Below are 18,641 nucleotides of genomic sequence, written 5' to 3'. Positions count from 1 at the left end.
TGTTTACTAATTGTTTTTGTGCTTAATCCATGGTTGTTTAATATTAGCATCTAGCCTAATCAAAATGCAAACTTGTTCGAACTATGTACTGAACATGAATTATGTTTGTTCATTGGTGTAGTTCTGTTGCTATTCTGTATGTACTGGTGTCTAAACCTGTCCCCCCTACCCTCTATGTATTGGATTTCAAACTTCTACTCTTTGTTATTTAGGTTCCTACCACCCCAGTGTGAGCACTACCTAGGGTCCTTGAGACTCCTCTGAACTCTGACACATTAGGGCTGGTTTTGCAATCTTTTATGAATTGTTTCTTTAAGTGTGGTCCTGGTGTGAGCATTGCCCGGGGTCCCTGAGGCCCTTGGGAACTTTGACACACTAGGAACCTAATCCTATGTGCCATGGATGGATCCTCCTTTATGCTTCAAAGTTGCTATGTTTGAAGGCCTGGTTCCCAAGTATATATTGGGCCTGCTAAGGCTCCCTATAGTGTAATAGATACTGTTATGTAATTTATTCATTCTGTGCTATAGTAATCTCTGTAATAAACAAATTTGGGGCTTATTAGTAAAACCAAGGGTTTTTTTCTTATATCTTTAAACTTGGGTAGAAATCCTGCCTCTAGGTTCATTATGTTGATTGAATCATGTAAATGCTACTACTTGTTTAGGGATCCTGCCTATAGGATTTTCTAATTGTTTTGTTCTGTGTTTTACTCGCATACTAGAAATTCTATCTATAGACCCCTTGCATTAAAAATCATGTCCATAGGATCCGTGCACATTTAATAACTTACATGCATTAATGACCATGTCTATAGGATTCTATCTGTTTGAATAATAACCTTCCTGGCAAGTTGCTTAAAATTCTGCCCACGTATGATTAATAGATACCATGCCTATAGGAAATAAAAAAAATTAGTTTCAACTTAGATACCATAGGAATAAAAGGAATCAGTTTCAAAACCTAGAAATCATGTCTATAGGATTTAAACTAATAGATGTCATGCCCAAAGGGTGAAATCAATTTGTGAACTTAGAAACCATGCTTGTAGAGGTTTAAATCAAATCAACACTTAGAGATCATGTCTATAGGAGTTAAATCAATTCTGCAAATTAGAAAGCATGCTTATAGGATCTAAAATGGATAAAACATGCCTTTATGGGTTAAAATCAGTAACTCACTTAGAAACCATGTTATAGGTCTATAATTAAATAATCCGTAGAAACCATGCCTATAGGACTCTGTCAACCAATTCTGAGTTTGACCAATTTTGGGTTATCACTTAGGTAAAATCTGTATGGATTGCTAATGATTCTGGGCCTAAAACCTGTGATATATTATTTCCTGAAAATGCCCAGATTCAAAGCTTCATAAAAATCCGTAGGCAAACCATATAGGACTCTGTCAACCAATTCTGAGTTTGACCAATTTTGGGTTATCACTTAGGTAAAATCTGTAGGGATTGCTAATGATTCTGGGCCTAAAAACTATGATATCTTATTTCCTGAAAATGCCTAGATTCAAAGCTTCATAAAAATCAGTAGGCAAACCAATATGTCCCGATGCTCGCCTTAATAAACTGCTTTTTTATATTTTGTTCTGCTCATCTAGATATTCTGCTTATAGGATCCTAAATTAACAAAGTTTGTTGATTTAATTGCGTGCATTTGTTGTCTACTTGTGGAGGTCAATGTGAGCCCCTATTTGTTCTTTACATGAAGTCCTATATGAATTTTTGTTTGTCGCCTAGCTTTTTCTCATTTTAAGCAACATAGGTTAGTCTAGAACCACCGTAAATAGAAGTTCTAAATACCTCCAGGACCATAAATAAGGGACGGGTAATGCACGTACATGGTATGATTTAGAATCAATTAGTGCACTTAAGTAACAACTTGAAGATAATAAATGGGTAATAAAGGAAATGATAGCCCATGTGCTAATGCTATGAGTAAAACCCCGACTTGAGGAAGTTGCAAAGCATTGCATGGAATGATCCTATAATCTAAAAAGCTTAGGACCACCCCCTATACTCCTGTGTAAAAAAATAAGTTGAATATTGTATCTGTCCAAATTGTTTTCTTCCCTTTAAAGACTAATTCGCTTTATTTAAGTTTGGCCGGGACCTACCATTATGGACCTCGAGGGGTGCCTAATACCTTCCCCTCAAGGTAATTTCGAAACCTTACCCGATCTCTCGTAATGTAAATTGGTTATATGAGTTAATTGCTCTAGGTGCCCTAACACACCTTAATCTGTTAGGTGGAGACTCTTTCAAATTCAATTCCCTACCCTCACGGAAAGGAGTTGTCCCAGAAAATGTTGAAACCCGATCTCGTAGAAAAAAGGGGCGCGACAAGAACTTGTTCAAAAACTGCTTCACTAATTCCTCCCAAGTGATAATAGAGTTTATGGGGAGTGAAGTGAGCCAAGTCGGAGCCTCTCCTGTCACCGATAATGGAAAAACAACAGCCTTATTACTTTCAGTGTCACATTTGGTTGCCTTTGTGTGACACATATCGACAGGAAATTTTTTAGATGTTGTTGAGGATCTTCAATGTAAGACCCCAAGAACAGTCCCTTGTTATGCAACAAATGTAGCATGTTGTTTGTGATTTGAAATGATTCCGCTTGTATATTAGGGACTGCAATTGCGGTTGCCATATTTTTAGCGGTAGGTTGTGCCCAATCATACAAGGCTGCTTCCGGCACAAGAGGTACCAAACCCTGGTTGTTCGAGTCATTCCCATTGTTTCTGTTGTTTGGGTTGTCTATTACGTTACCCATGTCTAGTTCGATTCGCTCTGTTGAGTTTTGTTATTGTTTGTCTATCTTGTTTGCTCGGTTTATTGCCTTGAAAGCTTTCTCAGGGTCCAGTAACGCTTTGTATAATTCACCAATTCTTGAGGAGTTTCTAGGCATGCACTTGTAACACACATGACTACAAATGTTAGACTTTCAATATAATGAATTTCAAGTCGAGAATGCTAAATAAACTACACATTCTAACAATTATTTCAGTTGTAATTAATAACACCGTTAATTACCCGTTAACGGCGCTAAAATTTGATCACGCCCAACTATGCCTCCTAAGAAGTTTAGCGGTCATTGCAAATATAATCTGGTTTACAAGTCCGGAGTTGAATTCCACAGGGAATTAACCTATTAATCACAATCACTAGTTTTGTAAGAATCCAAATAATAAAACATCAGAAATATTGAATAATGAGTTGATTGTTTACTTAACTAAAAGCAAGGTAATTAAAAAAGTTGTAATTTTACTACTAACAAAGCAAATGTTGTAGACAAGATTGGAAAGGTCTAGGGTTTTGATTTTCACTATTGTTGGAATCTCCCCGCAACGGTTCCTATAAATTCACTCAAGTATTATCTACCAATCGTGAGTACTTTGAGTGTGTAGCTCTATCTCGAGAAACTACCACAATTTACTAGACGTATACTCTTGAACTACACTAGCTGGCACTAATTTACCGCTCACTATGATGCACTAAGGTTTCGTTATCTATAATCCTGCCTTTAAACCCTCTTTATTGATCTCTCAAATACATTAGGAGTGGTTTTGTTCAACAACTACCTAAATGCGTACTTTCTCTTGAGCAGTACACACTAAATAGACACAGTCAATTGAGGGCCCTTCAACCAACTACAATAATAATATAGTTGAACAAGTAGAGAAAAGTAAATGGCGAATTTATATTAAACTCAAAGGAAAAATCATCCTTCAATAGGTTTAATCAAAAACTAGATTAGAAGTTTAGCTACTCATGTTCATAGTAACAATTTTCCAAGTATTTTGCATAAACAAATTACAAAGAAACGATGAAGGAATGTAGAACTCGATGATTCTTTTCCCCCAAAGTTGTTTCACGTGCTATTCTTGCCTCTGGTCGCCAAAATGCCTTAAAAATGGTATTTAATCACTATTTATATGTGTAGGGAAAAAGACCTAAATGAAATAGCCCAAGTCCAAACCCAACAAGGTGACGAAATAGGCTTTTAAAATTCGGAACACCCTCGCTATAGACCGTGCGCCGCAAGCTCTACAGTGTGTCCACCTCGCCTTAGCCTGTGCATCGCTATCTCTTCCTCGAGCTTGATCTCACCTTAACCTAGGCGGCGCGCACTCAAACGCGAGCAAGACAACTCACCACGCCTGTTCTATCGTGAGCTATTTGGCTTGCTACGCCTGCTCACTGCTTCTTTTGCACTTTATCATCCAAAATATTCTTTTTGCTCGTAATTTCATCCCCATCGTACCTACACATGAAATAACTCAAATAAACACAAATGTAGTGTAGTTTAGCATTAAAGCACCTAACTGTACAGTAATTAATGCACTAAAAATATATAATTATAGTCATACATTAATTTTTCAGAACATGGGTCAAGGTAGAACTCTAAGATTGAGCATTTTACGAATCAAAGTTGGGCATCATAATGGGTCTATTTGGGCTGATGATTTTTGATGGGTTAACTTGAGCTAGCTCAAAACAACTCATTTTCGAAATCATTCTAGCTCAAACCCATTAAAACTTGGGCAGGTTGGGCGAGTCAAATGGATTTGGGTTAATTTTGCCACCCCTAGATATATTAGACAACACTATAACTCGTATTCTTCACATCAACAACAAATTGATTATACTTCCAGTCCATTGACAATGTTAGAAAAAGGCAGCTTCATTTTTAAAATGTTTTCAAATTGTGGAGACATGCTAAGAAAAAAAATTGTGAAGATATGTGTTTCTCATCAAAATGATGTATTAATAAGCTTAGAACCATATCTAAATATTTTTTATGCCTTGTATTTTTTAGGAAACCCATAATCTCTATAGGTTCTGAAAAACCCACTGTCCTAAAAGATTTGGGAAAAGAAAAGATATTGTCTTTGTCAAATTGGGGAACCTTTCTCTTACATGTTTGAGACTATTTGGGATCTATATATAGCGTTTGTAGTTAGGGATTTAATAGATTGTATTGTGCTTTTATTCTCAGCATAGTGAAAAACCCTGTCTGCTTCTGCCCCGAGGATTAGACTTAGCCAAACTTCGTTAAATCCTTACGTTGATTTTTCTTCTCTATTTGCTTTGTGTGTGATTGTATGCTAGTTAACCCTCGATCTTCTGCAATAACTGGTATCAAAACCCGCATTCAGTTGGTTTTTTAAACATGGTATCAACAAAAGAGGCTTTAACATGGTATTCTCTTTAACCTAAACATTCAATTGGTTATTTTAAAATGCTTGCAGATTCTTTTAACAAGGTTCATTTTGCAGCAAGAAAAGTGCAAGCTAGAAAAATCGATATATTCAGAATCGCTAAAGGAAACTCTGATTTGCTACGAAAGTTCGTCATCCGATTTAAAAAAGAGAGAATGTTGTTGCCAACAGTACCGGATGAATTAACAGCGGAGGCATTTAACAAGAGTCTTAATCCCACAAGCTCCGATACTGAAGGAAATTGAAGGAGAGTCTGGTGCAAGCAACAACGCGGGAAGATGTTCATAACAGATATGACTCAAAGATTCATGTAGAAGATGATCGGATAATTAAAATCAAAATCTTCTACGACCCGGAATCAAAGTCAATTGAACTTTGATAAGAGGCATTCCAGACACCGATTTGAATCATACCCATCATGATCACGGTTTGACATGAGAAAGGGGCATACCCGAAGTAAGTCGCCAGAAAATAACTTCGATGAAAGACAATAATATCTACGAATGTTAGGGACTCTTGCATCAGAGCAGCAAAAACTGTGACAAGAAGTATTGAACGCATCTGAAAATGGCCCTTAAACAATCCGTACAGGATACTAGAGCTACCCCGAACTAGCTCTAGAGTTCAAAAAAGGACTGGGGACAACCAATTAAAGGACTAGGGACTGCCAAATCAGCCCCAGGAAAAAAAGAAATATAAAAAAGCAGAATAAAGAATCGGCTAGACCTAATAAATATTTGCCTAGCCGTAATATTATTACAAGGTATTTTTGTTCATTTTCTGTAAATTGTCGTATATACAAAGTTGCAAACACTTGTGAATTAGTGGAATAAAGCAAAATTTGCACTGTCTCAAAACATTCTCGTATATGTTTTAATGAACAAAATCATTCTTAATATTTGCCCATTCTTTGAAGCAAAAAAGGATTACAAATCCAAATAATTATGTACGGATGAACAGGAGACGTCCTCTTCATAAGTACCATAAACATAAGGGATCTATCTTATGAAGCCATCTAATAAAATAGCTAAAGGTCGAATGTCTTGTTTCCGGATCGTAATGTTAATCATAAGCATTAAATTTTCGAATTTTATCAAAATTCGAAGTACAAAATTCCTGATCATTAACATTCTCGGTCTCTAAGGCTGTAAGGTTATAAAAGTTTTTGGAACAACTAACAGCCCAAGAGTCAAAACTGAAAGTAAAGTTTTCGGGTAACTAAAAACCCATAAGTGAGAAACTTAAAGAAAAGTTTTCGGGCATAACTAAAAACCCAAGAATCAAAACTCAAAAATTAAAGTTTTCTGGTGAATACTAAAAATCTGAAATCATGTTTTTTGTGATGGTAGTACTTTTTTAGCGCCAATCGATCATCAATGAAAGAATAATAAGTGGTGGAGTTGTCATTTGAATCCCTAAGTTTTGCACTCTTTTCTCCTTCACCCGATTTTTGTCCCGATTTGATTTTTTCGGTAAAGTTTTTAATGAGACAGTAACGAGAGTGAAAAACTTCCACTTCCCAGTCACATCATTTTGAATAGCCGAAAAGTAGGGGACTATCTGTGTACGGTAAAAATCCGTCTCAGAAGATGAGTGAATTAAAAAGCAACACGTGTCAAGGATGACTAATTAACATTGATTTAACAATGTTCACATCGGATACAAACCCGTGGCATGATAAGATATTGATATCGGATACAAATCTGTAGTCGGATAAGAAGTAATTCAAGATATGGGCGGATAAGAAATAATTCAAGATATGACCGTTGTAGAAGACCCCAAGATTCCTCCCGCATTTATCAGCCTTTATTGGGCTTTATTGCCCTTTATTACCTTTTATTGTAGCATTAATATTGGTAATCAATGGAGCATAATTGGTAGATCATACACTTCATAGTTGTAGTATAAATATAAGTTTTCATTCTATTGTCGGACATCAAGAAATACTGACAGCAAAAGACTAGTATTCTTTCTCTCAAGCTTTACACAAGTATTGTCGAGATTTTCTAATTATTCTTGATTCTAGTGGTAATATTCCGAAGCTCAAGTTTGTCTTTTCTTCAATTCTCTTTATTTTAATCGCTTTGTTCTTCATTATTTTATTTTATCGGATCAATTTAATCAACATGTCTCTAAACCACATTACAAATTCAACTGTACCATTTTTTCGGTAAACAATAAATACTCTAAAAATGTGGGAGGCACACAATGAATCTAAAAAATTAACCCGTGGATTGTGGCAATGGGCTACATGTAACTTAGTTTGAGGGGGAGACCGTTGAATCGTGGTAATGAGCCATGCGAAACTTAGTTCGAGGGAGAAATTGTTGGGTATGCGAACGAAGTCCCTCATTGATAGATGAAAAGATTGGGATCCTACATATAAGGTATAGTGATCTCTTAATGGTGTAAGACCTTTTGAAAAAAACGATGCAGGCTTGGCCCAAAACAAATAATATTACTCCGTACAACATATTAAGAGTATGTGTGAGCCGTTTTAGCCTAGACAACCCCCTATTAAAACGAAAAGTTAACTGAGAAAACGCCAGGGCTTTAGTTATCCGCCAAAATAACACTAATTGCACAACTACTACAATTTAATGAGTCTTTTTCATATTGCTCCATTCATATCACATAGAGTATTAAAGAACAAGAGGAGTTTGTTTGCATTGATCCGGCGAAACCGACATCGCAATAGGCCTAGGCTTCCATTAAGTAGTTCAAGTTCAACAAATCATTTAACTACACGTCTTTTTTATTTTATTTTTCATTTGTTTAATGGGAGGTAATTATACTTTTCATTTATGTGAGAAATTTTGAGGGTAATTTGGTCATTTAGCTTTTAAAGAATATTTTTATAAATTAAATTTGAATTAGAATATTAACATTTGTAATATAATATGATATGATTGGAACCAAAACCCTTGTACTACGCTTCAGGTGTATTTTGCAGTCTGTTGAGCTCAATATCTTAGAACTTTTGCTTAACACTCTCTCTCAGATTGTTGACTTTGACTTATTTCAAAACTAAAACCATTGGGAAAATAAAGAATCTTTGATGTCCTACATCAATTGCATAAATAACGGTGCAAAATCTGTAGATTATAGGTTTAAGGTACAGCAAGTTAAAAATCTTGTCGTTTTTACCAAATAAGACTGTAAGAAAACAAAAAACATACGATTATATATGTAGAAAATTTGATATCTTAATTTTTTTATTTGGAAAATCTAATATAATCGTTCAAATGCATGTATGTAACTATGTTAGACTTCTTTCAATTACTCGACGGCCGCCCAATTAATAAAGAAAGCGAAAACATTGACGCTTGTGCTTTGTTCATTTAACCTTGACAAAGTAAAAGTAAAACAAAATTCTACACTCTTTGTGGCACAACATGAAACAGGTTCAAATAACATCAAGTTATATTTACTGCATAAATAACTACAGTAATTTTTTATCTTGTGATGTGTGTGATGAAAGAGTCCATCTCCTTGTGACTGCCACCGCCATCTACAACAGATTGCCTCAACTCTACAGCCCTTTCTCTCATCTTATCTCCTTCTACTGAATCCATCAATCTTTTAACACATTCTTCTACCATAACTGAAGTCACCAACTCTTCTCTGAGTGCCCAATCCTTCAGCACTACGCCAATTTTCAACACATTCGTCACCAAAAACGCATTTCTTGGCTGATCCGAATGCATTGGCCAAGCTATTATTGGCACTCCCATTGAAATACTTTCCATGCAAGAATTCCATCCACAATGACTCATGAATCCGCCTGTCGATAAATGTCCCAAAATTTCCAATTGTGGAGCCCAGTCTCTCACTATAAGTCCTCTTCCTATCACTCTTTCTTCATACCCTTTTGGTAACTCAACTTTTCTAACATCCCCTGTAAAAATATCGCCTTTATCTGCATCTCTCAATACCCATATGAACTTTTGCTGCCTTTGTTCCAACCCAATTGCTAGCTCTTCAATTTCATTATCTGAAAGTGAAGTTGTTGTACCAAAAGACACAAAAATGACAGAATTTGGTTCTTGTTTGTCGAGCCACTCGAGGCATTTATGGCGTTTATTTGAATCTTTTTTGTCATATGGTATCACTGGATTTAATGGACCAACAGCCCATTGTTTATGACTTGCAGATTTTTCTTTTGCAAGCAAATCAAGATACAATCCTTCAATTTCATAGCAAGAATTGTATAAATCGCCAGAGTTAACAAGTTCCCTGAACTCTGTTTGTACTCTGGAAAATTCTGAGAATTCTTGGGTAAAGCAGCCTTCTATTGAAGGAAGGTTTGGCTCAGTAGATTTTCCAGCAAATTCCAGGGCGAGTGAGTGAATATTAAGAGCTGAGATGCTACGAAAGCTATAGCACTCAACATTTGCTATAAAAGGTGCATCTTGAAGGACCCAAGCTATTAAAGAATCATAAATAACTATCACTCGTTTGTTGCACCTCGCGAGTTCACGTAAAAGAGAAGTGATTGGGTCGCGGAGATGACACGTGGCATGAAAAGATGGCATAAGTTGGGATGGAAATTTGGTTGAGGATTGTGGATTAGGAGGTGGAATTTCACAAGATGGGGTGGAAAATTCGTGAAAATGAATGTTAGATATGGAATGTGGGTCCCACCCTTGAACTCGAATTTTTGCTTGACGGGTGTGAGTGGTGGTTCCGACGTAATGGAGTGGGAGGTGATAGGCGGAGATGAGCCGCGAGAGGTGGAGGAGTTGGTTCAGATGACCTTGTGCTGGAAGTGGCACCATTACTACAGCTACCTTCTCTTGGTCATGATTTTCAAGATTGCTAGTTTTAGCCATTGGAGAGATTTTTGTGATGTCTATGAAAGTTGTTATGTGGATATTTAATGGTACAAGATGGTAGGTTGCATTGACAAGTTGTGAATATGTTAATTAAACCATGCCTTTGAATTTCCTAGGGACAGAATATGTCTTGTTCAAACGGAAAAAATAAGAACGAGTTTTTGTGGTCATGAAATCGAATATTCGACTAGAGCAAACGTCAGTAGTGACACCAATTATGAAAATGTTAGGAAGGTTACCGTTTTAAAATTATTTTCAACCCGACAAGATAAAATACTGACCTAATCTTTTCATAGAAAGGTTGATAAGAAAAATTAATTTATTTAGGTACAGTCGTATAGGGGCGTGTATAATTTGGTAAATACCAAATTATCAAAACAAAACCAAATATTTAAGCTAGCTTTTGGCTATAGATTCCCAAATTTGTTTTAAAAAATCTGATTTGGGTATTGTTTGATTTGAAGATGAAAATGTGTTTGGACATCAGTTTTCAAAACATATTTCCCAAATTTATTTTGGAAAAACATGACTTATACCCATAAGTTCTAAAAACTATCACAAATAATCAACAATACCATTATCAATAACATTCATTATATTATCGCAAATCATAGACATGAATATAAATATATTTGGTACACAATTATCATTTTTATAGTGAACAACATGATACATTATCAGATGACCGAGAAGACGAAACAACATTGTTACAAAATAATAAATGGTGGGCTCTTTTATAAAATACAAAAGTTTGGGGCAATTGTTAAAAAATATAATAGTGATATTTTGGCCCAAACCCAGCTATTAAGCTGGTTTTGGGATTTGGGATTTTGTCAAAATGTAGGCAAAATCTATGACCAAACATGTGTTTTCCAAATAAAATTCAAATTTATTTTGACAAAATCTATAACTAAACGGGTCCTATAATATTTGATATTTAATATTTCGGTATTTAGTATGATATTTAATTTAAATTTTTATTAAAAATTAATATTAGGTATGATATTCGGTATTTAAATTTGCCATTGAAGTGTACTACAACCCATGCTATTTCTTCGTCCCAGCACGTTGCATGTCTATTGATACCTTGCCGTAGTAGCATTTTTTGCTAAACTTCAGCAGCAACCTCGCAGTGAAAGAATAAATGTGATACACTTGACCTGCTTATACAAAGGACATATATAATAACAACAACGATTCAGTAAAATCTTATTAGTGAGGTCTGAGGAGGGTAGTGTATACGCAGACCATACTCCTACCCCGAAAAAGTAGGGAGACTGTTTCCAAAAGACCCTCGGCTCAAGAAGACGAAAATACAAAGACACAATATCAGTACATCCAATAGAAAACATAGGAAAAATAACATCATGAAAATTAGAAAGTAGATGCAAAGGAAAAACGATAGACAGTGTATAGACCAGACGCTATGAAAAACGAAATAGTAGTAAAAGAGTAGTAAGATACAATATTATCACTAATTGACTTCGACATAAACCCTACCAGACTATCCTCACAAATGTACTAAGTAAGGAAAGACTTAACTAATTCCTAACATATAACCCTAATACTCGACTTCCACAGCTTCCTATCAAGGACATGTACCCTCTGAAGCTTCGACATGTCATGTCCGATCACCTCACCCAATACTTCTTAAGTATAGCCTTCCACGAGTCGTCACTAGTGTCACACCTCCTTTTTTACGCCCCGCCCCCGAGGGGTAAGATGCGCGGGTGGAGTTTTTCCAATTTAAGTGACAATATTCGAAATGGGATTATTTATTTAATTCAGAGTCGCCACTTGGGAAAGGTTTGGCTTTTGGTGTCCCAAGTCACCGGTTTATCTTGAATCCCAAATCGAGGAAATTTTCGACTTTTCCAAATGAAGTCTGCGAACCAGAAATTCTAAGTAAGGAATTCTGTTGACCCGAGGGAAGGTGTTAGGCACCCTCGAATCCCGTGGTTCTAGCACGGTCGCTTAAATTGTTATAATGGCTAAATATCTGATTTAAATACATGTTATGACTTACGTGCTTTTATTAAGTTTAAACCGCTTTTATTATTATCATTTATTTTATAGAATTGCAACATCGTAAAAATGCGTCTCGAACCACGTCACAATCAATGCGCCCGTAGTTGTTAACACATTTTGACTTTGTTGAGATTCGGATTTGGGTCACATCAATGTGCACCCGAATTTAAGAATGCGATTTAATTAAACCGCGCCAACAGAGTCTAACGCGTTATTATCTTTGTATAAGGCCACGAGATTTATTAAATGGCCTATCTTGAATTCTGAATAATTATCATGGTTATTTATTGAGGGCCTCGCAATTTTGCATCTTTATTTGGCGAGGCTCATCTCTATTTTAGAAAAGGATATCCTAAAATAGCTACATTTCTAATGCATTAGTCTTTAAAACTAGAAGAAAAAGTACATGCTAATTCAATTATAGGCTTTTGCCTAATCCGGATTTTGTCAGTTTCTGATTAACTACTTATAAAGTAAAAACGCCATGCCTTGCGAGGACGTTTCAGTCGAACAAAAGACTACATACGAGATTGATGAAATGCAATACCTAATCCGAACATTTCTTGAGTGGAACTAAACTGAACTTATTTGGACTAGATTAAAGGATAACTAGCAAAGTAAAGTACTTTAGTTTGGCAAGGAATCATGTACGAGCTAAACGAAATACAACGCTTAATCCGAACACTTCTCGAGTTTAACTTAACTAAACTTATGTGGACTAGTCTTAACTAAACAAAAACTAAATGAAACAAGAACAGTATTGTACAGAGTCGAAATATACATGCCCCTACTGACAAACAACTACAGAATTAAAATACAACAGGGTAAACTCAGTCAAATATCAATACATACTTTCGAACTGTTGAATCATAAGCTAAATCAACTTTCACAGGCCTGTTAATGTATTATGAATACTACGACAAATACTGGAACTTCTTCAACCTCTTTTCATTTCATGCTTTCCAACTATTTTAATTACATCAATATGGGACTTGAAATGTGTACCTGGAAATGCTGAAAATGCAAAGGAGAAGAAGAAGAAGATGTGGAAGTCAGCAGCAGAAAGAAGCAGGACTAGTAGTAGCAGCAGGACAGGGCAGCAACAACAGTGAGCAGAATAGCAACAACAAACAGAACAGCATAAAAGAAAAGGATTCTGATGCGAGGTGGAACTAGAGTTGAAGGAAAATGACAGCCAAACGAAATAGCACACAGTGTGATAGCAACAATGCTTCAGACAATCCAATTCCGGAATATACCAAATGCCACAAAACACTAACAATAATCTCGATGGGATTTTAGAAGAAGCAAAACTGCTTAATGTATTGACAATAGATGAAGTTCAGACAAACAAGACCAAATTTCTGATTTCCTAATCTGTTTTTCCTCTTTCTTGCTCCCTTTCTATTTCTGTCAACTCTCTCTTTTCTTTCTATCTTCACAGTGTGTGTGTGTTTCTTCTCTAATCCCTGTGTCCTAATCTCAGATCCTCCTTTCCCAATGTTTTTATCTCCCCTTTTATAAGTCCCTATCCTACTCTTTTTAAAACAGCCTGTTTTCAGAAATCTTCAGTTTCCACTCAACTATTTAAGTATTAATCCCATGACATTCCCTTAGCAGGCTTTAACTTTTTTTTACTTTATTATCTAAAAGCAAGTATGGGCAGTAAAATATATCTGACAGCATATACTGTCAGATTGTTTAAAACTTAAAAGCTTCTTAATGCAGAAAAACAGGCTGTGCACAAGGCACATGAGGTGCACCAATGCACATGCTGTGCACGAGTGCACATGCCTTCCAATTCAGGATTTAAACATAAACAATCCCTTTTTACATTGACTGGTCCAAATCAACAGCTATAGGTAAACGAAACTGATTCTGAATTGATTTCAACAAATGTTCAACAGAAGCAAATCGATTTACTATGCTCAGACAGTTGAAATTAATTGACGACACATGTCGACTCGACTATATTAGCATTATCGTACACAATCGTAGCCGAAAATCAAACATTCAGAAGTATAGGATACCTGACTCGACTTATACTGATTAAAATAGAATGGTGCATCCGAGGAATCAGTTAGTTAGTACAAATTGGAATACAACCAATACGCATGCCGTATCAGAATAGGAGGAGAAGGATTCAGACAAACACAGATGTTCAAACAGAGTGGACGAACAAAAGTTGATAAAAATTCAAAACACAAATTGACACAAAACATGAACAGACATCTAATCCCTCACATGGACCAAACAAATAAGGGAAGAAGGCAGACTCACCTCAAATCTTGAAAAATCGGAAACCTTGAACCGGACTTGGACAGACTTTCTTAAGGCTGAACGGACTTTAATCGAAGTGTTTCTCAGATGAGAAACACTTCGATTAAGGTCCCTTGGACCTTAATTTCTTTGGCTCGAACGGGTATGAACTAGTGACGAGGAACTACAAAGTTCCAAAACTCAGATCCGGGATTCATGTTTCCCTGGTTAGATTCGGACCAAACCAAGTATGGTTCGGTCACGAGGGGGGTCTGGGGAGTATCTGGTACAAAACTGGGGTTGGTTGGGTCAGATCGAGTTTTGACTCGAATCTTCGAATGAAGATTCGAGGACCTGGGGGTGATTCGAAACATGGGGTTGGTAGATTTGGGTTCAGGATGGCCTGGGGGTCCTATGGTGTTCAAGGGAAGGTCACCGGCATCCATGCCGCCGGCTTTCATGGCGGAAGTATGCAGAGGCGGCTAGGGTTTTAGGGCTGTTCGTTTGGGGAGACGAAGCAGCTGGGGTATTGGATAGGGGGGTAGGGTAGTGTTATGTACTTATATAGTTAGTGGGCAAATGGATCCTGGCCGTTGGATGAGACGAGATGAAGGGCCAGGATCCTTCGGCTAACAGGGAACGACGTCGTTCCAGGGGTGAAGGGTTAGGGTCGGTCCGGGTGAGACGGGTCGGGTTTATTGGTGGGTTATGGGGATTGATCTTGGACCGTTGGATCGGCTTGGTTTAAACGGTTGTGATGGGTTGGCATCGAAACGACGTAGCTTTGGTGTTAAACTACGTCGTTTCATGGCCTGGGGGTGGGCTGTTTGGACTGGTGGCTTGGGCTGTCCGCTTGGGCTGAGTTCGTTGGGCCAATTTTAACAAATTGGCCCAAGTCCGGAAGGGCCTTTTCTTTCTCTCTTTTTTTTATTTTTTATTTTTATTTCTTTTCTTATTTATTTTAAAACAAAACTAAAAACAAATCAAATTACAATTAAATACACACTCAAATATAATTATTTGCGCACATACTAAAGTATTTCAAAACCGGTAAAGTCAAACCAAACAAAATCATGGACGAAAAATGCCTATTCACGATTTTCTATTTAATGACCGAATTACGGTTTGAATTACGCAGGACACATATATATTTTTTGAATTTTATTTTAATAAAGTAAATAAATAAGAATGGGCCAAAATCACAAATAAATCCACAAGGTGCCGCACAGAAATCCGAAATTGTACAGCGGGGCCAATTATATATTTTTTTATTTCTTTTTGGAGCGATTGTCGTGTGAAGCAAAAATCACGTGCTCACAGTTATAATTGAGTTTCCACTTGGGTGGGCCCGGATTATTATCGTATACAGTCAAAATCGGGCTTGCCTTTTGTGTGATAAATCGAGATCAAAATACGATATCCTATTATATCGAACCTTGGTGCAAAGATAGATCATCGAGCTCGTGACCCAGAGACCGAGATTGAAGGATGATCGAGACCAAGCAAGATAGAGATCGAGCAAGATCGAGGACAACTTATCGAGCCAAATAACAGAAAGCCAAAATATCCGCAATCGGACGAGGATCATGGTAGAAATCCCGGCATATATTAAGAAGAAGCGGATTAATTAACTAATCATGAGATTTCTTACCATTTATAGAATTGTATCACGAATAGGACTCCCCTACTATATAAAGGGGGTCTAATCATTCGTAAAGGACATCATTCTTACGCAATATAAAGCAATATATTATAATTTTCTAGCTTTCACTATCTTGTTACCCTGTTCATAAGTCAGTTGAAACATCTTTTGGTTCAAGGGTGACTGAACTCGAGGGCCAAGGCTGTTCAATTTGTGTGGTTTGCATTTATTCTTTCATCGTCAATTTCAATATTAATTTATTCTTTTTAAATTGTACTAAGTGATATCACGTATCCTTAAAACCGCATATAAATTCAACTGTTATCCAATTTTAGGGTAAAAATTTTGGCGCCCACCGTGGGGCTAAGGATAATGGTGATTACTTGGTACAAACATTAGTGACACACACTATTTTACACTTGTTCTTTAAAGTATCTTTGATTACAGGACTAAAAAATATCAAACTCTCAGTCAGCACCTCTACACGCTGACAATGACTTCGGCCACCACTGCAAAAATGATAACATAGCACCAGGGAATAATATACCCTCGGTTGGCCTTGATGGAGTTCTGGCTGTAGATCCAATCAACGCTAGTTTACATGTAGCCATCAATGGAAATTTGGCCGTAGATCCCGAAGACAGCGTCCGTGGGGATGCTTGATCAGCCGCTCAAAGCGCACGTGGCGGTGAAGATGGCAGGATCAGCCTGTGGGTGATCTTTGAAATGTTGCAGGCTCAGCAGGCAGTAATAGCCCAGCTCCAAAACTAGAATCACACACCGAGTGGGGTCGATCTCGAGCCGTCCTAGGAAGTTGTACACACGGTCGAATCGATTTCAAGAAAATTGAGCGAGAAAGAGTCAGAGACCAACCTTGCAATCATGAACATGCTCGAAGACTTGACAAAGTGAATTGAGTCGGGGAAAAGAAAATCGAGGAAAACGACAAGAAGGTGTAAACTTATAACTCCAGGGTCGATCAAATCCTGGGAGCACCACCAATATTGAAAGGACTGGATTCCAAAACGTTCATACAAAAACTTTTCCCCCCGAATGTGGCTTCGAAGCCAATCACCAAGAAGTTTCGAATGCCCGAGATTCCTAAGTATAATGGAATGACCGATCCGAACGAGCACGTCACCTCTTACATATGTGCAATCAAAGGGAATGATCTAGAGGATAACGAGATCGAATTCATCTTGCTAAAGAAGTTCGGGGAGACCCTGTCAAAGGGAACTATGATATGGTACCATAATTTACCACCTAATTCTATTGACTCATTTGCGATGCTTGCAGATTCTTTCGCAAAGGCACACGCCGAGGACATTAAGGTCAAAACTAGAAAGTCAGACCTTTTCAAGGTAAGGAAGAAAGACAATGAAATGCTTAGAGAATTTGTGTCTCAATTCCAAATGGAACAGATAGACTTGCCACCGGTCGCCGATGATTGAGCTGTTCAAGCTTTCACTCAAGGGCTCAACGTTCGAAGCTCAGTGGCTTCACAACAATTGAAGTAGAATTTGATATATACTCGGCTGTTACTTGGGCCAATGTACATAATCGGTATTAATCAAAGATAATGGTTGAGGATGATCAACTTGGAGCATTTTCAGGGTCCGTTTATACTATCAGACCCGTCGATAGAATCAAGAGGGATATTGACCGAGAACCAAGGTCGAAGAGAGATCATATCAGCCGTATAATGGAGATCATAGGAGTAGCAGATCTGGACGAAATTCTGCATGAAATGAAAGGAGAAATGATCGAGGTCAGAGCTCTCGATGACTCATGATCAAGAACGGCTTCGAAAGACCTATTGGACCCAGAGAGGCACCACAAAGTCAAAGTATAACTTTAATATTGATGCGACTACCATCGTATCGGCTAATGAGCACATCAAACAAACTAAATGGCCTCGACCTTTGCAAACTGATCCAACACAAAGGGATCCCAACCAAATATGCAAATATCATGGCACACATGGCCACATGACGAAGGATTGTCGACAAATGGGGGAATAAGTAGACCGTTTGTTCAACAATGGTCACCTTCAAGAATTTTTGAGTAACCGAGCTAAGAATCATTTCAGAAACAGGGACTACAACAAACAAAATGAACAAGACGAGCCTACCACGACATCTATATGATCATTAGAGGGGTCGATGTTAATCAAGGTCCGATGATAAAACACACCAAAGTATCAATCACAAGGGAGAAACGGACTCAAGATTACCTACAAGAAGGAACTCTATCTTTCAGCGACAAGGATGCAGAAGGGATCATGCAACCCCATAATGATGCATTGGTAATTTATGTACTTATGAATAAAACTCGAGTTAAACGTGTGCTAATTGATCTAAGTAGCTCGGCTAACATCATTCGATCGAGGGTCGTAGAACAACCCGGCCTACAGGACCAGATCGTACCTGCGACCCGAGTGCTGAATGAATTCAACATGGCTTATGAAACTGCTGAGGGAGAAATAATGTTGCCGGTAAGCATAGCCGATACCAGCTAGGAAATCAAGTTTTATGTAATCAAGAGGGACATGAGATACAACACCCTGTTCGGGAGACCATGGATCCATAACATGAGGGTCGTGCCCTCGATCCTTCACCAGGTATTAAAATTTCCAACACCAGAA

At 37.4% G+C, this 18,641-nt stretch overlaps 1 protein-coding gene across 1 annotated transcript; it reads right to left on the bottom strand.

The window, feature by feature from the left end:
- Window positions 1-8,633: 8,633 nt before the first annotated feature.
- Window positions 8,634-10,199, bottom strand: LOC107824556 (zeatin O-glucosyltransferase). Its single transcript, XM_016651349.2, has one exon. The coding sequence runs from the start codon at window positions 10,063-10,065 to the stop codon at window positions 8,689-8,691; it is 1,377 nt and encodes a 458-aa protein (XP_016506835.1). The 5' UTR covers window positions 10,066-10,199; the 3' UTR covers window positions 8,634-8,688.
- Between the last annotated feature and the right edge of the window lie 8,442 nt (window positions 10,200-18,641).

The sequence above is a fragment of the Nicotiana tabacum genome, chromosome 5, assembly GCF_000715075.1.
Source record: "Nicotiana tabacum cultivar K326 chromosome 5, ASM71507v2, whole genome shotgun sequence".
NCBI lineage: Eukaryota > Viridiplantae > Streptophyta > Magnoliopsida > Solanales > Solanaceae > Nicotiana > Nicotiana tabacum.
This window is presented reverse-complemented; position numbering and strand designations above follow the sequence as displayed.